The 21,775-nt window shown below is 43.8% G+C and overlaps 1 protein-coding gene across 1 annotated transcript; it reads right to left on the bottom strand.

Annotated features, from left to right (window-relative positions):
* Window positions 1–4,295: 4,295 nt before the first annotated feature.
* On the bottom strand, window positions 4,296–21,594 carry DDX3X (DEAD-box helicase 3 X-linked). Its single transcript, XM_030282819.4, has 17 exons — window positions 21,363–21,594; window positions 19,220–19,277; window positions 18,193–18,243; window positions 13,478–13,601; window positions 12,174–12,314; window positions 11,991–12,090; window positions 11,311–11,446; window positions 10,882–10,967; window positions 10,163–10,261; window positions 9,927–10,087; window positions 9,604–9,748; window positions 9,347–9,491; window positions 8,855–9,036; window positions 8,647–8,764; window positions 8,083–8,239; window positions 7,122–7,249; window positions 4,296–6,819 (listed from the first exon to the last, which is right to left on the bottom strand). Exons 1-17 carry the CDS (start codon window positions 21,405–21,407, stop codon window positions 6,737–6,739), a joined length of 1,959 nt encoding a protein of 652 aa, XP_030138679.1. The 5' UTR covers window positions 21,408–21,594; the 3' UTR covers window positions 4,296–6,736.
* Between the last annotated feature and the right edge of the window lie 181 nt (window positions 21,595–21,775).

Below are 21,775 nucleotides of genomic sequence, written 5' to 3'. Positions count from 1 at the left end.
GCTGAGATTTACTCCTAAGAGTAGAAGCACCAGTGGCTGCAATGAGCCCATCATTTTAATTTATCCACGTGAAACAGGCAAGTACTTGAGGAACTTTCATAAAGCACACTGCCATTTGACAGTAGCCTAATTACCAGATTCCTCAGCTGTTTAAGGAGCCGTGAGAAGAGGATGCATCCTTCCTCAACCAGCTGATACAGTTAGAAAATTCAGGCAAGCTTTCAAGTACATGATCCTGCTATGTTTGTAGACTCACACAATTCAACATAATTAAGTACAGTCTTTTCACCCAGAGAGTCTTAGGCATATCTTCTTCATGCATAAATGGAGAGCTGGAAAAGATCAGCAATGTGGCACTCTGTTTCCATAAGCCAGTTCTCAGCTCTCCAGTGTTTTTATACTTCTTCAGGGAACATTTCCCTTAACCTGCATCTAATCTCTGACAAAGCTCAGCACATAAGTGGTATTTAACAAACTGCTTCCATTAAGAGTCCCAGTCCACTTAATTTCTGGCTGTTCCTTCTTTGTAAATAACCCTCAGCGATTGCTTCCCTTGCTGCACAAGAAATGCTTTCGATCACATGAGCCTCTGAGATCTCAAGTGCCATCAGAAGCAATGTTTGTTTTGACTGCAAGAAGAAACAAGTATGTAGAAAAAAAATAAAAGTAAACAACGGAAGTTGGGTTAGAAAGAACTAGGGTAAATATTCGAGAAATGCTATCAGAAATCTCCTTTCTCTCACTTGTTAGAGTAGAATAATCAAGGAATATGCCAGGGTGTTCCATGCTCTTACTGGGCTGTCATTTTTTAAGCTGAATGTACCTGCAAATTACTGGTTTCAGGTAGAATCTAGAAGTCTCAGGTGAGATGACAGATGAGACTGGATATTGGTGCTGCAAATGCTGATTGAAAAAGTTGATGTCTGTACACTGACAGGATGAACAAGAGACAAAAAGAACAGCTGCAGCATGATGATGTGATTGACCCCAGGTAACCCAGAGCAGCAGCACAGCTGGGAGCAGATATTTTGTGCCGTTGCCAAACCTTTTATTCTGCTTCCTTTACAAATTTATCACTACTCCTTCTTTCCTAGTGAGTCATCAACTGAAGGAGATTAGACAAGCTCTTTAGCCTCTGAAAAAAACCCTGGTAATCAGGTCCCACCTTGAAACAACAGTTTCATTTTCTGCACTGAATATCTCAGCACGTAATGCCAACACTCGCTCCAGGCTGTACTTCAGCCTTCCCTGCAAAGCCTTTAGTCCCTGTGACCCTCAAACTCTACTTTGCATGAAAGTCCAGTGGGAGTAAAGCTTTCCTCACACAAAATACATAATTTATGGCATCACTTACTGAAACTTGCACATTAATCAGGCCCAGAATAGTGTTAGCTGTGCTCTGAACACACTGAATGTTTATTTGAACCGTGCAATTCCTTCAGCAGCAGTATTTTTTGCTAACAAATTAGATGAAGGTGAATTTCCCCTGAAGTGGCAGGACAAAGAACAAACCCTACCCTTGTTAGGATGCAAGTTTAGAGCAGAATTTCAATTATTTATAAAAACTCTCTGAGGAGATGCAGTGCCCTTAATGATTAAATATACAGCAGGATTTGGTTATCCTAAATGGACAGGCCAGACTTGCAGATCCATAGCACTGATAGCCTTTCCAGACCTTCCTTAAATAATGCCAGGAAAGAGCTAAGGACAGCAGTAGAGGAGCTCGTAATGGTACATCAGCAAAAACCCTCCCACCACTTACACTTTTCCTGGTCTTGGCTCTGCTCCAGGCCTGCCTCATTAACCACCAGCAGGTGACTTCAGCTTGTTAAGTGTCATCCTTCTGTGAGCACAGGATAATTACACAAACCACTTCCCACTTCCTGAGACTACTTACACAACTGCTCCCTATGTTATGCACAAGGCCACTGATGCCATGAAGCACCAGCCAAGGGGCTGACAGAACCAGACAGGATCTGTACTGCTGTTTTCTGACACAAAGCGGTAACCAAGACAGAAAACACAGCATGAAACTGTCACCTCAACAGCCTTGGCAATCTACCCCTCAAAAACAATCCACTTACAAGATGTGAGGTTGTTTGGGTGCTGAGCAGCTCCAGCCAGGTTCACTGAAGTTCAGCAGGAGTGAAACTCCAGAGCCGTCCTTTGCTCCCCTCCACCCAAGAATGAGCACTAACACCTGGGATTTGTAACTCAGTGTGACCTGTCATAACTGACTGCAGGCTATTTTCATAAACACATTGATCAATATGAGCAACAGCAAACACTGCACTGGATGAGGATTCACAGACTTGGAAGGCTACAGACACACAGCTTTAACGAGGTTTATAGGTAAATTTTTGCTGCCACAGCCCTAGCAGCATTCTGCTTGTACAAGCTGCCTTTCCTGTGCTCAATCCTCACACCAAACACACAGTAACCAAGTATCTCTGGCAACCTTATTGCTATCTTCACTTCTGTGAACTCCACACCAGGACAGCAATCCAAGTCCCACCCCTGTCACCACAAGTCAAATAGCTTCAAGACCTCTCCTTATCTGCACAGGTCACAGTGACTCACTGGCAAGCCAAGAGCAGAATTTACTACAATCTGCCATTACCTCTGCCACTGTTGGCACAGGCTCATTTATTGCCCAAAGACTGACTTTACTGCACATTTTGAAGACCTCACAGAACAAAGCTCCACAAAGACAAATCAGTAATCATTTTTACCATTTAATTTCACAGCCTTTTTCTGTACAATTTGGGATGCCTTGCCCACCTCTTCCCAAATCTTTTCTCATTTACTGTGGAAAAATGTTGCTGCCCAGTATGCCAAGAACTACTGAAATACAAACTTCCACCTCTGTGGGAACACAGTCTGTGCTTCTCTTACCCCCAGTAGCTCTGGTGTCTCAAGGCTCCTCATCTCTGTCATTTCCCCAGTCTAACTTCCATCTCCAGAGGTGGTTTCCTCTAGCCTGTAGGAACAAATTCCTGAGGACCAGATTTCCTCCTTTGGTTTTCACCCACTTTGTGCCCACTACTGCCTTACATCAGGCCTTCCATGACCTCTGCAAGCCCCAGTGCAGAGCACTGCTCACAGCCCTGTGCTCCTGGGGATTTGGCTGCCAAATGACTCCTCTGCCACTCCTGCACTCTGCCAGGGACAAACCTGAGCTGAAGCACCAAGTGCAGACCTTTACACTCAAAGCTGGAGCTCCAGATCCCACAGGTCACCTGCACAGTGCACATTTCCCTTGGCACATCCATCTCCTAAGTGTGGTTCTAGTATTGCTGCAGATACACAGGGGAAGGAAAACTGCCTTTGGAAGTTATTTAAGTGCATGTTCCACATCCAGGGACATCGCATGACAACACAAAGCCCTGCATGATGAGGTTGATAATTAATGCAAGTCTAAAGCAGGTAAATTTAGTGTGGTCCAGTCAGTGTGCTCAAGGCAGCTCTTCCAGCAAGCTATCCAGGGAATCAGCCATCTCCATCCTGTCCATTATTCTCCAAGGCCCATAGACAGTACTGGATTGGTGGGGTGGATTTAATTTCCTCCATGGATCCAGGACTGCAGGGGCATTTCACACCTTTACCAGTCCTTACCCCATGCCATTCACCAGCATCACACTTTTATGGATCAGAGGTCCCAGGAATTACTCTTCTCCCCTCCCACCCTCTTCTTTATTCACCAGAAACTCACAAGTATCTACCGTCATTTCAGCACCAAACTCAAAACCTAGGCTCTTTGTAAATCACTTTCTCTCAAATGAAGCAAATTTATTTCACTTTAAAGAAACTGGAAACACCTGAATCTATTCCTTCCACTCTACTCCCTTGGATATTCCAGTATTTCACTTCAATTTTGGCTTCTCAATACTTAGGAACAATGAATAGGCATGACATCAAAACTTAAAAGCTCTCTACAAGGCACTCCTGTGAAATTCAGAGGGACAACTTGAGATGAAGTCCTGAGCAGTGAGGGGCTGAGGAACCAAACCCAACTCCTCAAGGTTTAATTAGGTTGTTGCAGGCAAACTTGGCTCCCCTAATGAACAGCTGAGGTGGTTTTCGCCTGTCCCAGCTCTGACACTTGGCAGTAACCCTGCCCTGTGGGGCACAGGCCGTTTTAGGCTGTCTCAGCTACAGCCCCGAGCCTGGCTGCCATCCATCACCACTGACGTGTGCCACACTAGAGTCACCTGCTTCCAGAGCTGCACGTAATGAGACTGCTGGGGCTACAGAGCTCATAAACCAGGAGTGACGCTTCACAAATGAATAGACTGTGCAGTTCAACTTTTTTATTTTAATAAAATCAAGAATATGCACAGCACATGCAGTGCTAGCATCTAAACTAATACAATAAGCAATTCTAAACCTACAGTGACTTGAAGTTCAATTTTCACATTCAGCAAGTTTAAATCCATTCTTGCATATTGGTTTGAATCCTTGTATCTGAACTGAAAATATTGCTGGCTGATAAAACTTGCTAAAATGCACAAGTCACTGATTATGCCAATACAACAAAGATAACCACATGTTTGAGGATTGCAATGTGCCAGACATTCACTGAAAAAAAAAAAACACACAACTAAACAAAACTCACGCAACAAACATCTGAGAATCTGGACACTTCACATCAGTGTTTAGAAGTGTTTCATAAATATCTTAAGACAAGTGTATCAAAACCTTGGCATGTTTAATTTTAAGTTGCCAATTTTTGTTTTACTATCAGAAAGTTATGGCTATACTGCCAATGCCGGGTCTGCTTAATTTGACTTAAGAGTTTAATATGACTTAAACATTAAAAGCTCACACTACCCCGAAATATATAATTTCACGCATACGGTGACATTCAACATTCAAGTGCCAGTGTTTTTGTACTGTCTTTTGGTCAAGTTTCTTTAAACTTTCAAAGAATCACTTTTAGGCTTACAAAAATAAATATTTGTCAAAAATGTTCAATAAATATTACACAAAACTAGCAGCAAAAAGTATCTAGAAATCTGTCGTGTGCAAATAGTTTTCTTCCCAGCTATCATTCCCATGGTCCCAAATAAGTTTTAGAATCTATTTCCTTCTCCTTAAACAAGCTGCGTTCAATCTCCAAGAGACAAAATAAGATTGGAAGTTAAGGACACGCACACAAGACATATATAAAATTCTCTGAATGTGCAATAAAAGAAGTATTTTGTAAAAAGTTATGGGCAAAATGTACAAGGGCCTAAACCTAGACTTGAAATAGCACCATAACAAATGACCTCAATACTGTCAAGTGCACCTACTTAATAAAAGTTTTAGAACAAGGCACAATACACTTGAAAAAATCTATTGCACTTTAGGAGATTTTTGCCATTTTCCTATGCCACTGTAGATTAGTTGTTAAATGCTCTGGCCGCAAAGTTAGCACAGAAATTCCAAGTGGCAGAGGCATTTTTCTGGTGGACAATACTTATCTTTGGCCAGATTTAGCATAACAGACTATAAATACAATGGAAACCTATGCAACTAAAACTGACTAAAACTGCACTTTAATAGCAGAATTGAAACCTTGTGCAGTTTATGTACATTTCCAACCTCTGTGATCTCAGGTTTGTTTGTTACTCTTCTGGAGCCATTTTACAAAGTCTACAGTAAGCCAGTTTAACATCTCCACGCAGCTTGAACAGAGTAATGTGAATCTGCATTAAAATAAAGCCTGCTGCATAATTCTTCCTGTTCATACCCTCTTGACCAAAAAACATCAACACTAGCATGCGTTATTAGACCAAAAATTCAGTCAGGCCCTTACGGAGGACCAATCACTGCCATGGTCAGCCATTCTACCATTTCAATTTCATATGGCAGGCATTTTTAAAAAGTCTAAATAGATGAATTCTCCTAAAAACTATTTCAAGTTATCAGACCTTTAAACGTTCCCTGTAATGTTCTGCCCACATTTGGCTAGCTCACATTAATGATCTGCCTAAATATTGAAAAAGGAATTGCTGTATTTACTTGCATTAACTTCAAAAACAGTGCTTTTAATGTATGCATGTATCCATACATCATCTCATCATGACTGGAATGGCTTATTAAAGGCTATCAGGTTCTAAGTACCTATCCAGGATAGAGTGAGCAAATCAGAACTTTAACTTAGTACAGTTTTGCCACATTAGAAACTAATTGCATTGATATGCTTCAAGATGTTTTATTTTTCAAATCTGCAGATACCAAAAGCCCTAATGCAGGCTACCGCATAAGTTTTTTCTTTGTAATATTATGGATGAATCAGTGATTCCTGTTTAAGTTGTATCACACCTGTGTGCCAAGGTTTGATTTTAGCCCAAGTTCAGTAATTTTTATTTTGTCAAAACAATTGATATCTTGAGCATTACTGAGCCAACAGGACATCAAAATAAAAGTTGTCTAAAGTTAAAGGCACAGTACATTAACAAACAAATGATCCTCAGTCACAAAATTATAAATGCAGTTTCTGGGTGGGGATGGGTGGGAGGGGAGTTAATCCTGACTACAGCAATAAGAGTCTTCAAAACCACCTTCGAGATAGGGCTACTTGTTCCTTTATTTCCATCTTGTGACCTTGAGCTCCCTTAAAAAAAATTTCAGTGGAGAATCACAGCTGGTAATGTACTGCGAGTTCTTGAAGCTACACAAGGTATAGTCTGGCTAAGTTACATGTGGTTTCCATATTAGCTTGTTTGGTGGGCTATCTGCTGCAAGCAGATCAGTTGCCCCACCAGTCCACCCCCTGGGAGTTATAGTTTCCTCCATATCCATCACTGTTGTAGAAGCCTCCATAACCACCACCTATGAAAGGCAAGAGAAAGTGATGCTTAATTAACTCTAAAGATTTGCACCTTTACAACAAGAAAACAACCCAGGTATCTGCTGTCTGTTAAAGAACCCCACCCAGCAGTACTGTCAAATGCACAACATTAAACTGACACTGGAAAAGGCAGGCAGCAGCAAACCATCAGTCAGGTAACCTGCGCTGGCCTAGATCCAAGCAGGATGCTGAGACTGCATGACGAGCACCAGATGATCTCTTACCCAAACATTACATCCAGTTTTACCCCAGCAAGCACTCTGGGCGCAGCTGCCCCTCTCACCTCCGAAGCCCCTGCTGCCGCTCCCGCCGCTGCGGCTGCTGGTTGACCGGCTGCTGCTGGAGCTGCTGCTGCCGAAGCCGCTGCTCGTCCGGTAGTCCCTGGCTCCGAAGCCTCCGCTGAACCGACTGCTGCAGAGGGCAAGAGACAAAGGCTGGAGTCAAACGGGGGCATTCTGAGCACTGCACACACTGAGGCTGACACACTGACTCTGGGTACCAACCACAGCTGGCCAACAACCAACCACTGCTGAGCTCAGCACACTTTACAAGCATCCCAAGGCTACCTTGAAAGGTTTGATTTGGTGAAGTCTCTGCCTCCACAAGATTTCCAACCCTATCTTAGTGTTTAAGAGATGCATTTATGACTATCTCTCATGATGTACACAATAAGTACTTTACAAACATACTGCAAAATGGAAAACAAAAAACTCACACCAAACCCAATGTGATTGGATCATGTTAGCAACATTAAGGGAAAAGTGTTCTCTCATCCTACGCCTGTAAGCCTTTAAACAAAGGTTTGTATTACAGAGTTTCAGGTCCCCACAGCAAAACTATTTTACAAATGGCCTCACACCTTCATTCTTTCTCCTTGTTTTGTCAGGAGGCACTGCACTGCCTTCTCCTAAACATCAGAACAGCTGCTTAAGGTACATCCCTGGCACAGGGAGGTATGCATTTCTGTGTTTTATAGCTGCTTTTACAGTTCTAAAATGGTTTTTGATAACATCATTCTATCTCAGCTGTATCTAGCTGCTCACTTAGGAGGAAAGAGGTTTTATGTGTTAACTGCCTTATGAATAGATAGAACAAAATCAGACAGACAATCGCCTTTGCACACACGAAGTTCAGCTTATACTGCACTTACCATCCTCTAAGTGTATTTTCAGACTGAGAACAAATAACAGAACTGTCTCTTAACAGACTGAATATACATCTCTAGCCAAAGCAGTGCCTCTTACCTCTTAGATCGCCCACGGCTGCCTCCCCCTTTGTGATGCTGTTCATAGGCCATGTTCTCCAGCCAAGATGGTACTTCTTGCTTAGCCTCCACAAGGAGATCAAGCAAGTCCTTTGTAATGTTTATGTTCCTCTCATTGAAGAATGAAGTGGCAAGACCTGAAAGAGATCCTCAGTTTTGGCTACACACAATTCAAGTACACCACAGCACTTAAACCCATTCCACATTCCAGTTCCTTATAGCCAAGCCTGAAAACACTAGAATTACTTAGAGGAAAGCTGTTTGAGATCATTACTGCACCACAGCTAGCCACAAAATCATGTTTACTGACAGACACAGAAGACACCAGGCTTACATGTAGTAAGAGAGCCTTTTGATGGCACTTACCCAAAAGAACTGGTAAACTTTTCACAGTGGCTACACAGCAGTGACCAGCTTTCAGTCACATAAGGCAACTCACAGGCTTTTCTCAAGTACTTATTTGAAATTTATTACTCAATCTATAGGACTGCACTTGTCAACTTGAGTACGAAGTGCTGTTGTGAAAAGCCCAGGTGATACTTACCAAGGTTTCCTACACGGCCCGTACGGCCAATACGATGTACGTACTCCTCAATGTCACTTGGCAAGTCGAAGTTGATGACATGCTTTACATTTGAGATATCCAGTCCTCTTGCTGCTACCTAGTGGTTAAATGATTCAATCAAATCTTAGTATGATTCCACAGGCTAAGAAATAGGTTCACATGGTCAAGTTGTACAGATTTCACTTACTGCTGTGGCAACAAGAATGGGGCTCTTGCCAGAGCGGAACTGGTGCAGCGCTTCCTCTCTGTCCCTCTGGGAGCGATCTCCATGGATACTTGTACAGGCATAGCCCTCGTGGTACAGGAAGTCCTCAAGAGCATCTGCCCCCTTTTTAGTTTCCACAAACACTAGAGTCAAGGAATCTTTACCTAACAAAAATTAAAGCCCAGGTTAGCAGAAGAAAAGCTGCACAGACTAATACAGGCTCCACAACCTGGAGGCAGCTCCAATTCTCTGCCCATTTATTCTAAAGTAACATCACTGGGGACCTCCATTCCCTTTGTTAAAAGACATGCTTACATTAACCTGACAAGACCATTTAACCAGTGCAATACATTCACTGCATGTCGACAAACTATCCTTTAATTTACCTAATCAATACAAATTCTTACTGTTTGAGTCATTACATTTGCCTATTTTAAAATTTGCCTCATTTGCTTATCTGCTGCTGTTCTTTACCTGTGGCATTTAGCAGGTCAAGCAGGAACGATCGTTTGTCTGGTTCTTCCACCCATACTACTTTCTGTGTGATGTTCTCAGATGTAGAACCTACTCTGCCAACAGCCAGAAAGATATATTCATCGAGGAAGTCACGAGCAAGCATCTAAAAAGAGGGAGGAAAACAAAAAAATCAAAATCAAGTTATTCCCTCCTTCCAAAGGCAAAATTTCTTTGGCCTTACAAGCTTTTTAAGTATTTAAATTCTCATAAAGTACCTGGATTTCCTTGGGGAAAGTAGCACTGAACATCATGGTGTGACGAACCCCCTTTGGTGGCATAGTATCTTGTTCAACAATTCGACGAATTTGAGGTTCAAACCCCATATCAAGCATTCTGTCAGCTTCATCAAGGACTAGGTACCTAAACAGCAGTAAAAAAAACATCTTCAGAACATTTTTCTGTAAGTTGTGCTCTGGTGTCTGCACTGAGTTACAAATCCTAAACTAGATATTTAGTCAGTCCAAAAGCTACAATCTGAGGTCCTTAACTGTATCCTGCTTTAAGTAATTTGTACATGGACAAGCAACACTTTGCTTACTTGCAGAAATCCAGTCCAATCTTTCCTCTCTCCATCATATCAACCAGTCGTCCTGGAGTTGCTACAAGCAAGTGACATCCACGTTCTAAGTCACGGATCTGCTGGCCAATGTCTGCACCACCATATACAACACAGGGGCGAACTCTGGAGCGGTATGCAAACTGTAAAGCAGAGTAAGTTAGCACCAGGAAAAATTCTGCTTGAGCTATGTTATATTAATAAACTGTCAGATATACCTTTCTGGCTTCCTCATAGATCTGCACAGCCAATTCTCTAGTGGGAGCCAAGACCAGTGAGATTGGATATTGCTTACGGCGCCCATACCTCCCATTCTCCTGAAGAAAAAAAACAACCTTGGCATGAGCATCCAAAACACAAAGAGAAAGAAAAAAAAGCTACTATAGGCAATATTTAAGACAAGTGACCAAGTTCAAGAAAGATAAAGCATGGCTGAGAGCAAATTTGAGCACTAGCCCTCAAGACAGCCCTACTACACTGCCCAAGATTCAGCTGTGGGTTACTATGGCAACAGCTGCACAATCCTGGTCTCTACAATGAGCACTGCAATCCCAAACTTCAGCTGCAGAGAGAGAAGTAACTGCCACAGAACCAGTTACTTCCTATTCTGAAATTACTATGACATAGATGTGTGACCAAGCAGCTTTTTGTAGCAAGAAGTGTCTTTTAAACTTATGCAACAACAAAATGATTCATTAAAGAAAAAAACTGGATAGTTATGCATCCAACTCCTCAGGCAGGATAAAAAGTAATCCACAGCCTGGATTTTTTAACAAGAAACACATGAAGTCTTTAGAAGTTGAGATGCTTGGCTATCATACCCAAAATAATGACAACATTCAAGACCAGCAGCACACATCAGCTCACGTGAGGAGGAAAAAAACCCCAAATATGACATTGGTCATTGCTTTCCCAGACTAGGTATTTGAATACTTGCCTTCATTGCTCTCAAGGCATCACCAGGGCCATCTGCATATATCTGGCTCAGTATTGGTAGAAGAAATGCAGCTGTTTTCCCAGACCCTAGTAGAATACAAGCCAGTATTATTAACAGTTACTATCAACTACAGCACTAACCCTGTATCAGCAGCACATTCCCAGTTACACCTGCACTGGACTATGGCTGCTACTTGTGGTGGAACACCCTCAGCAGCCCAAAACCCTGAAGCAAATGTGGTTCAAGACATGAACACATCTCAGGGTGAACACAGTAAATCTAGTCAAGTCACATCTAAAGCAGATTCGAGACTAAAACTAGCTTCCAACACACAACTATTTCTACACTGCACAGGAGGTTCTGCCTCTTGCCTGCAGTAATACAGGACCCCACTTCTACTGTGACAAAGCAGCAGAGTTATTGACTTACCTGTCTGAGCACAGGCCATTAAGTCTCTCTTTTCTTTAATAATAGGTATTGCATGTTTCTGGACTGGAGTAGGACGGGTGTAGCGTGTGAGTTCAATGTTTCCCATGATAATTTCTCCCATGTCAACATCACTGAACTGCAAGATATTTAAAAGCAGTATAATCAGAACCCTTCTCTTCAACCACCATATAACACAACATTCAGTTTAACAAGTCATTTATAAGATAGCTCTAGTTTCAGCACTTCATGTAGAAATTGCCTATGAAGTTACAGTCACATAGATGCTTAGTCCAGTTTTCTAAACAATTCTTAAAAAGCCAGCCAAGCCTGAATTGCAGACTGCACTAGCACACACACTGTGCTTAGCCTAACACTGCCCATGCCTTAGCAGCTGCTACCCAATCAGCACCTCCAATCACTTCCACTTTTTCACAGGTTCAGTGTTTAAGGACAAATTACAGTTAAAAAGTAAGCTATGAGTGTTAACTGAAAGAGCTTACACAATTTCTTCCCTTAGTTCATCATATGCAACCCTCTTTGGCAAAACAGCTTAGCTGTAGGAAGGGCAAACAATGTTTCCTTTCCTCCCTAACCTCCAGACATCAAGACATCAAAGCTACCCATGCAAAATAGTCACTATTACATATACTAGCAAAACAGACTTAAAAAAAACAACTTACACTTTCAATATGTGGAGGACAGTTGCTGCCTGTTGCTTCAACAGGAATATCATCATATTTCTCAAAGTTAATGCCAGTATTGCTTCCTGAAAAGAGTTCCCTAAAACAAGAAGAGAAAAGTTTTTACTTGCTGGAATTATCAAGAGACCCTCTCCCATTAATCAGCAGTATTCCATGACTTACTGTTCTAGGCGTTCACTTGGGGGGAGAGGCTTGGACCAGTCATCCTCATCTGATTTGTCACACCAGCGGCTGTTCCCGCCGCGGTCAAATCTGCCGAAGCCACTGCGGTCATAGTCCCCGCCTCTGCCACGCTCCTCGTATCTAAACACAGCACGAGAATCAGACCACCCTTCCCAGGCTACAGGGGGCACTGACATGCAGAATCAAAGCCATAACAATGCAGCAGTGTATGCTCTGTGTATTACACACAGCTGTGGAACAATTCAAAATCATCAGGTTATCTACACTTGCTTCTTGACCTAAGTACAGAAATTAGTCCTGGCCATCAGACCAGGTCACATTTTTCTGTGTCAGACCGGAGAGTTTGTCATGATTTCAGAGCTCAGTTTGGCCTAACACAATGAACTCTTTATCACCAGTTTTATTTGATTAAGCCTAACAAATGTAAACAGCTGTCTGCCAGTGGAGCTGCAATCCAAGTTGCTCAGTCTTTGCAATTTCTTTGTAGGGAGCTCTGTTGAAACTGCCTAAGCAGCATTAATTTGTAATCCCCCCATCCTTTCCTCTGCCTCATTCTACACAGGTTTCCCATGTCCAGACAAAACCCTTCAGGGCTGCAATTTGTTCCTTCCCCACCACACATGTGACCAAATACCTCCATTATGTCATACAATTATTTCATAAAGAGGGAGCTCACCTGTATTACTGACTTGGAAAGAAGGTGGAAGAAGTCCTTACCTCAACTGTTTAGTTTTTGGCCTGGTAAATCATGTTTGAGAAAAGTCTGGATACAGGACTAGGTCAGCTTTACTAAGTAGTCGGTAAAGGTCACTCTCACCACACTTGTGCATACAACGCATGATGTGTGTAAGACTGCTCAAGTAAGGCAGAGAACCTGCAAGAGTCTCACCCAGTTTTATTAACTACACTTTTCAAACAAGAAAAAAAAATTGAAATTTAAAAAAAAAATCCATAGTGATGCATTGTGTGTGCTCCCAACAGCTCTTCATGGTTCTCCTAGAAGCAGCCACCCACCTAGCACTTCTTTGGTGAACAGTGAAGTCAGCCAGACACTACAGCTGCAGTGAGTGGCTGGTGGCAGACTACAGGGCACATTTTTCAACATGCAGGTTGCCCATCCTTGCAATCACGTAGCTTTAAAAGCAAGGCTCTCTCTCCCTCTGTCCTCCCCTCCCACCTCATCTGCTCACACCTGGAACTCTAATTTTGACATCAAGATTACAAGTGCAGTGCTAGAGCCGAGGCAGACTTCATGTGCACCACCCAGACAAACAAGCACTTGCCTCCCTCCCCTGGATCCGGTCCCGCGGTCGAAGAAGCTGGATTTGGCGTCGCGGTCGGAGCGCGCTCCGAAGCTGCTGTAGGCATCCTTGTCTCGTCTGGAGCTCCAGCCGCCGCTATCGAAACCTGGCAGAGAAAGGCATTTCAGCCAAACATGGCACAGTCCAGGCTTTTGCAAGAAAAAAAACACTTCTGTCCAGGAAGTCTTCAGTGAAAGGTCTATGGGACTGAATTCCTTTACAAACAGAAGATCCATGGATGTTAAAACCAGCTCAACAAGGGACTGAGCATTTCTAACCACCCATCAGAACTGAAATTTCTCCCTGCATGTACAAACACATTGGGTTGTTTCAAAAAACACTCATTTGCCTTAATACGAGTATTTCAGAAGCCTACCCTGGAAAGCTGAGTATCAGAAGAAACTTTAAGATGCTAAGTCTTGCCAAGCCTCATCTATGTCATCTCTCCAACAGAAATCCTTGACTACACATTTAATTTTTGGAGGTTAACAAGGCCCCTCAGAGATCAATAAATGGTATCAGAAATGCAAACAGAGACCAGACTGTTTTATCATACTGCAAGTACACAAAGCAATGTGATCTGCACAGACTATAACTAACAGCACCATACTCAGAGAAGGTATATGGAGCTCTTCACAACAAATTAACCACACTGAATTTTTCCACAGCAATTTCACCTTTGCCTACAGTAGGTGCCTACTTATGGATGTTAACTCAAAAGAATACAAAGTGCCTCAGCTTGCCAATATCAGAGTAAAAAACACTCATTTTTATTCTGCTACCAGGGACTGTGAGGTAGCAGAAACATGAAGCTTTAAACATTGCTCTGGTACTGGACTAAGAAATTATAAATTCTCTTTCAGAGGTCCTACCTCCCCAACTTTGTGTAACATATTTTATCTCAGCTATGGGATTCCAGCAGAGAATAAGTTAAATAACAGAACAGATAAACAAATAATGTCACTCTTGTGAGCATGCTTTGCCAGCTCCACAGCACAAAACCAGTCCCAACCTATTCATGAGACAATAACAGCAACCACACAACAAATTCATTCCAAAGAAAGGGGTTGTTCTAGGCCCAGTCTCTCTGAAAAGGTTTTGTTACCAGAATTACCCTGCCTTTTTCTATGTTCTCTGAAGTGCCATTCACCCTGCCTCTCTTTTTTTTAATTAAGAAATTCTAGTACCCAGAATTCAGGAATGTACTAGTCACAAGGGAACTTTAAAACTACTGTGATAACTAACTCTTTTGTCTGGATAACTGAGACAGACAGCAAAAATAATCCATCCATGAAGTTTTAGCACACAAGATCATGGAACACGCTTCCAAGACCTCCAAAATGCTTTAAGAAGCAGTATTAGTCCTTCAAGATATTAACTTCAAGCAAGTTATTTTGGCTTGTTTAAAAGACAGCTAAATACAGTTTTTATTTTGAGTAACTTTCAGGCCACTACAACTATTTGGATATGTCATCCTGCCAAGGCATCTAAGAGCAGTGGTACTAACAGAGCCATCTTCAGGGACACAGACAGATGTAGCTTTTCTATCAAGCCTGAGAAGCTCAAAGAGTCAAAATTTTATACTCCAAATAGCCTACAAAGCAACCTCATTCCCCTAGCTTATTATAGCACTCATTTCTGAAGCTGGTACCTTGCCATAATTTTAAGGTAGTGCAGCAATTTCTACACCGAAGACAGGTGTGCACATCCTGCTTCACCAATGCCAGGACTTTCAGTCTGGCATTTCTACTCTGACTTTACCTGTGGATCAGCACAGAACACAGGACCAGGCCATACAAGTCCATTCTAAGTAAATTACAGGCATAATAGTCAGAATTTCAGACACCAAATGGTAAATAAAAACTGGAAATAAATGCCCTGAGAAAACCTGTAACAGATCAGATATCAATTTCACTTTAGAGAATGACTACAATGCTGGGCAAAGACTACCAGGAAATTCCTTAAAATGTCAATGCTTTTGGTTTTTTTAAGTTAAAAACCTGTGGAGATTCCAAGCACATCTTCCTCATTGCAGGGACAAGAACTCACTAAGTTAATCAACCTCCAGAGCAGTTCTGTACTCCTTGCACCTATGAACAGCATTACAATTGTCCATGTGTCTCCCTCAACCAGCATTTCAATTCACATTTTCTAACACTAACACAAATCACTGCCAGCTCACTTGAAAACCTGCCACATACAGCAGTAATATTTTTTTTTTTTTAATATGGGAGAAATAGAATGATAGATTCCTTTAGGGAGGGTAAGACTTTTAAGATGAGTTCTTAACATTTACTTTTTCATCTACTATAGATCAGATTACCGTTTAAAACATCCAGAAGCTGCTTCTAGGAAGTTTAAGAAGAAACTTACATGACAACAAGCTTTAGTATTATTAAGTGAGCTCATGGAGCAAGACACTTCAGGCCAGGCAGCCCTGCATACTGAGCTCCCACAGCCGAGAAACAGAACTGCCATTAAGTAACCTAAGGACATTATTTTTATGCAGGCTGTTAACTCCTGCAGTTCTGTACTGCCCTACGCCCCATTTACTAAGCTAATAGATTAGTATTAGTGGGACAGATCTGGAGCTAAATGGAAGATTTTTTTCCCATCAGGTTACCACACTTGTAAGGCTGCTTCAAGAGTTTGTTGTGTGGTTAAACACTACTATGCAAAGTTACTGCCTCATGTCTAAGCTTTGAAAAATCTGTCATTAAAAATTCCAAGGAGCAGCCAAAATTCAGAAGTTCCAACACAGCTGAAGAAATCACTGAATTATGTAAACAGAAGTAAACATCGCTTTAATGGAAGTGTAACTGCAGAACAGACTTCAAATCATCCTACTAGATAGCTCAGCTTTACAAGTCCAAACTCACGATGCTTCCAACAAGGTGCTGAACTGGAACTTTTCTATTCAGCAATTATGAACCTTGTCACAGGGAACCAAGGAAGATGCCAGTGGTACAGCACCCAGACAGGTTTAAAGGCAATTTTCCAACATTAGGTTTACCAAGGCAAGTTGGCAGCCAGAGTTCTATTAACTGGACAAGCCACAGGTCAGCTTATGATCTCATGACCCATTTACCTTTTTGCAAGGTGAAGTTGAAGTCCCCACAAAAGCCTCATGTAATCACACCCACACTGCCATGTGTCTTGGACATATCCCACACTCTGTCTTGGACATAATAAAGTACAATGCCAGTCCTACACATAATAGGTCATGGCAGAACTCAAGGTTACTGCACCTTTTACCCACAAGAAGAAGAAATCTATGAACAGCAAATGTTCACAACCACCTTAAAGCTGTTCCCTGCTTTTGAGAAACCTGCACATTCCTCAGATTTGGCAAGTCAGTTTCTTGCAAGACTGCTCATATTCGAGGTCAGTGTGACTGGGAACAAGAGCACTGAACTGGCTGCCAACCAGTCTTTCTCCTTTTCCTAGAACATTCAGCTCTGGAAACATGCTGCTCATCACTTGCTGCTTCAGGCCATACTTCTCTCACATAACAAAAAAAAAAAAAAAAAAAAAAAAGAAAATCCCAAACAACCCCAAAAAAACAGAAAACAAAATGAAACAAAAGAAAAAAAACCCAAAAAAAAAGTGAAAACCCCAGACCCCTGAACACCCAGAAAACCCACTAGCAGCTTGGACACATAAGAAGGCAAGACAAAAACAAAATGGTCTTTCTTCAAATGGTTTAAAGGTAGAATGGAGCATTTTTCATCTGTCCAGAGTTAAAGTGACATAGCTCCAAAAGCACTGTGAGATATATTATATTATTGCCCTCCCACCCACTCATAATGGAAGCCATCCTCCTGCAGTAATCTGTGGAAGTTTACAGCTTTAGAAACAGATGAGATCCAAGTCCTCCCATGCCACAAAACCTCAATTCTTTCGTTGTAGCAGTGCAGGAAGCATTTTAGCTGCTGCACTCTGGTATATTTTAATAGGTGTTAGAGGAATTGTTTCTCTCATATCCACCCAAGTCACCAGACACCACAACGTGTGCTGCAGCACATGCCCCCTTGGGATCTTCCACAGAAAGGCCATGATTTACTTCACTGAGGTGCTCCAAGAAACTTTGCTTCTGTATTATGTCCTGTTTAGAGATTCAAATGGAAGATGGAAGTGCCAATTCTCAGCATAAACCCCTATGTAAACATATAACCAAAATAAGTTATGTACTTCTTGTCTGCTTCACCAACAGCCTGCATTTCCTTCTTCAAGTACTCCCAGGGGCTTCCATAAAAACTGCAGGAAGTTGAACAGGGACATCTCTTTGTGTAAAGATATGTACTTACTAAGTGAAACTGTGCTGTATGTTCATAATAAGCAACTGATTGCTGTTAAGTTCCACAACACAGTCACTAGCAGAAAAACTAGTACCCACCAACACTCAAGATTACACAGCAAGTTAAGATGGGAGACTCCATCTTGCTTCAGTCACAGCTAATTGTTACACAGACACAGAAGGTATTTTATCAGTCAGATACTGAACTTGAGCTTAGGATCTAAGCTGGTGAAGGGATCTAGAAGAGCACGCTAAAAGCAGAAGATAAAGGTGCCATGTTTTGCACATGACAGTCAAGCAGTCTGTGTAATTGCCTTCAGCAGTATGTCAGAACCTCTACAGTTTGCTCCTTGAGATGCAAGAGCCAGTTAGGTGTTGCCACAGTGTTTCTGATACATACCCTGTTTTGAAGCTTCCCTGTTCCGCAAGTGAGGAGGAATGTATCGGCCTTCTAAAGGACAAAAGAAAGGCAGTGTTACAACAGGCCCGTGGTGTCAGCACATCTTGAAATGCTCATCTTGTCAACAACAGCTTCTGCTTAGTAAAAGCATCTGCCCTTAAGGCCTCTTACAGCAGTTTAAACAACAATCCTTTGATACGGCACTCAGTAGCATGCTCTCAGTTGAAGTTTAAAGGTCTTGCATACCCATTTAGGCAGCTGGTTTAAGGCACAGATGTCTTGTGCTCCTCTGACAGAATCACACACCCATTTATGGGTGTTACACTATGACAAAAGCCTGCCTTCCTAGAACCCACTCAGGCTTACACTGGTGCCAAATACTTGAGCAGCTCAAGACATTTACTCTGACATTCAAATACTGGCACTCACAGTATTACTACCAGTATTTTTCCTTCCCCTCAAATTCACCCATACCCTCCATTCAGCTCAGATCAAACCAGAAGCCACAACCAACTGCCTCTGAATATTATTCCTCATTTACAATCCAGAAACATCTGTCTGCTAAAGCAACATGAATGAGAAAATACCAGCCACAAGCTGAATGAGAATTCCTCGTAAGATTCTCCCCTCTTAACATCCTTTAGCCTTGTATATCAATATCACTTTCTATTCAGTGAATTGAAATCACTGAAGTTGACATTCCTACACTACCTGGTATTTTAAGACAAATCACCACAGTACTACAGTCTGCCTCAGATGAGAGACAACTGAAAATCTGGGACAGAACTGGAACACTGAGTTCTCTCAAGCTAATTAAGTGCTTCAGAAGTGTGCACACATACTGTATCACTAGAAAATTAAGTGGTTCTATCTAAAACACACAATGTTTTCAAAGGAAGCTAAACTGGTAACCTCCTATTTCCTCATCAGCCTCTGTAAACTCTGGCTTTAGAAACTGCTTTTCACAGCTGCAAGCCCCCAGTTTCTAAAAGTGTGTTTGTAAGCTTGAGAATTTGCATGTACTTACTGCTTGTAGAGCTTCCTTCACTCTGAGAGTCTGAGGAATTCAAGTCTAGACCAGAAAACTAGAAGAAATATAAGACAAGTATCAGCATGTTTTACCAGGAATTTATGCTAAGATACAAAAAACCTTTTCATTTATCAGAAGCAAGCTACTGCAAAATCTTTTTTTATATCGTGCCAAATTAGGCCTCCTATTATTACTCAGGTTGTACAACCTTTAATGTTTTTGTACCCACCAATAAACAGACACCCACACAGGCAGCAAGGTCGGCAGAGTATCTCACACCCACCAAATCACTACCAGAGACTTCTTCACACTACATGCAGGCTAAAGAGCCATTTTACAAAGACTGAATTTCAGTCTATTTCCGTCAAATGCATTCAGATTTGGGTCAGTGACAGTTTTTTTTTGGGTTTTTGTTTTCTGGTTTTGTTTTTTTTTTTTTGTGTGCTACAGAAACTTCAGCACAAGTAATACCAATTTATTCGGGCACTTTACTTGTACAGCCGCAAGGTATTTTTAGCTGCATTAATACTACTACGACATTACAGTCTCTTCAAACTTAAGGCAACTACTGTTCCCAAAACATTAGGTGACGTCTGCTGACATCTTCAACAAACACAATTTCTCCAAAAAAAACACCTTTTTAAAAAAAAACCTCAGCCTTTATAGCCTTCAATCTCACAGGAAAGTTTTCCATAAGATGTTCAGTTCACGCAGTGCTGGTGTGCCACTCAGAGGGATTAAGTCAAGCACAATATGGACTAATTTCAGCAGAAAGCAGTGGGAAACTGATAAAGCTTACGAACCAACTTATTACAGTTGTTTGCCTGATTAAAAACATGTACCAGGAAAACAAGGCATGTTTAAATATAAATAAATTTTATATTGCACGGAAGTATTTTCCAACATGAGCCGAATTAATCCAAAGCAAAGACTCCGATGCACTGTCCTTTCTGGCGTTCAGCTGCATGAGCTGCCGCCAAAAGACATTCAATTCTTGAAGAATTCTCCCACGGCTGACCTCTTTAAAGCTACCACTTAAAACGCCATCTTTCTAGCTGATTGCAGCATCAACGTACGGCTTATTTTTAACAGCATTTTAAAAGCTCGCTACTAGGTCAAGGCGGCTCTCCACAATCAACAAGAAGAGACGGATGAATCTTCCCGCACTGGTTCCTCACGGTGGGGGCAGCGCTCCGGCGTTGCCGGCTCGGCGGTGGCGCAGCCCCGGCGCCATCTCAGTGCGGCACTGCGGGCCGGGCTCCGGCGCAGCAGGAGCAGCTAATCCGGCTGCCATCACGTGCGGCGCGGGGGGAGAGCGGGGGACGAGGCGGAGGGGAGGGAAGGGCCGTCTCCGTGACCTACTTCGGGAGCGGCCGAGGGCGAGCGCTGCCCCGCCGCAGCTGATGGGGCTCTTCGTGCCCCTGCTGCCTCTCCCGAGGGTTAGATAACCATCGATCCCGCCCAGCGCGGGGGGATGTAGGAATGAAATGGAAGAAAATAACACAAAATGGTGCGGACCAACGCAAGTCCGGCCCAACTGCGTCACCGGGGCCCGGCAGCACCGGAGTTTAAACAAAGGCGGCCGCCAGCACCGCTTCCCCCGGGAAGGGGCGTCACACAAAGCGCCGTGTCGTGTGTGTGTCCCCCCTTCCCCCGCCCCGCACAATGGCGGCCATTGACCGCCCCTTCCTCCTCCTCCTCCCCTCCGCTGCAGTTCCCGCCGCGGCCGCCGGGGGCCGCTGCCGCTCCCGGCGCTCCCACACAAAGCGGGTCCGAGCGCGGCGCGGGGGCCGCGGGGCCCGAGCGGGAGCGAGGCCGGGCCGGGCGGCACCGGCGGCCCCGCAGCCCCGCTACGCCGCCCCGGCCGCGGGGACAACGCAGCCCCGCGGGAGGGGGGCCCGGCGCGGCGCGGGGCCGCCGCACGGCGTTAACTGCGCAACGACCGAGTGCGCCACAACAGGCCGCGTGGGGGGGAGGTGGGGGTTACCGCGGGGCTTCTTGCGACGCGATCGCCGGGAAGCGAGGAACGGAGCCCCACGTGAAGATTCCCGACCGTTCCTGCCGCCCTCCCTGCCCCGAAAGCCTCCGCCGCGCGCCTCCTCCGGGTAACGGAGCGGCCTTTCCGCTTCTCGTCCCTCACCTGCTGGTCTAGACTGAGGGCATTTTCCACCGCCACATGACTCATAACGAGAGATCGGTCTCGGGCTCGTCCCGCTCCGCCTCGAGAAATGGGGATCCGCTGGGCCGGGAGGTCGCTGCTGTGGGCGTCACTGGTTCCGCCACGAATCGCTGCCCTGACTGAGCCCCCCCGCCGCGGGCCCGTCCTTTATATAGGCCCCGCCCCCCGCGCGCCCTGCCGCGCGCGCTGACCTCAGCGCGCACGGCGACCGCCTCCCCCCCGCCCTCTCTTCCCGGCAGCCTCGCGAGAACTCCGCGCAGCCTAGTGGCCGGCGATGGACGCGCTCCCGCAGATGTCGCGAGACTTCGGGGCGCCGGGCCCGCGCGGAGTCTCCGGCGGTACCGCGAGGTTTCCCCTCCCCCCCCCCCGCACCC

Source organism: Taeniopygia guttata, chromosome 1, assembly GCF_048771995.1.
Source record: "Taeniopygia guttata chromosome 1, bTaeGut7.mat, whole genome shotgun sequence".
Taxonomy (NCBI): Eukaryota; Metazoa; Chordata; class Aves; order Passeriformes; family Estrildidae; genus Taeniopygia; species Taeniopygia guttata.
The sequence above is the reverse complement of the archived record's forward strand: the minus strand, read 5'-3'. Positions and strand labels throughout refer to the sequence as shown.

Bases quoted from the DNA above. Each gene is read 5' to 3' on its own strand.
- DDX3X (XM_030282819.4), bottom strand. From the start codon at position 21,407: ATGAGTCATGTGGCGGTGGAAAATGCCCTCAGTCTAGACCAGCAG. The intron at 18,244-19,219 runs GTAAGTACATGC...TTTGTCCTTTAG, and splicing joins TGAAGGAAGCTCTACAAGCA to AAGGCCGATACATTCCTCCT. The intron at 10,262-10,881 runs GCAAGTATTCAA...TTTTTTCTTCAG, and splicing joins ATGCCTTGAGAGCAATGAAG to GAGAATGGGAGGTATGGGCG.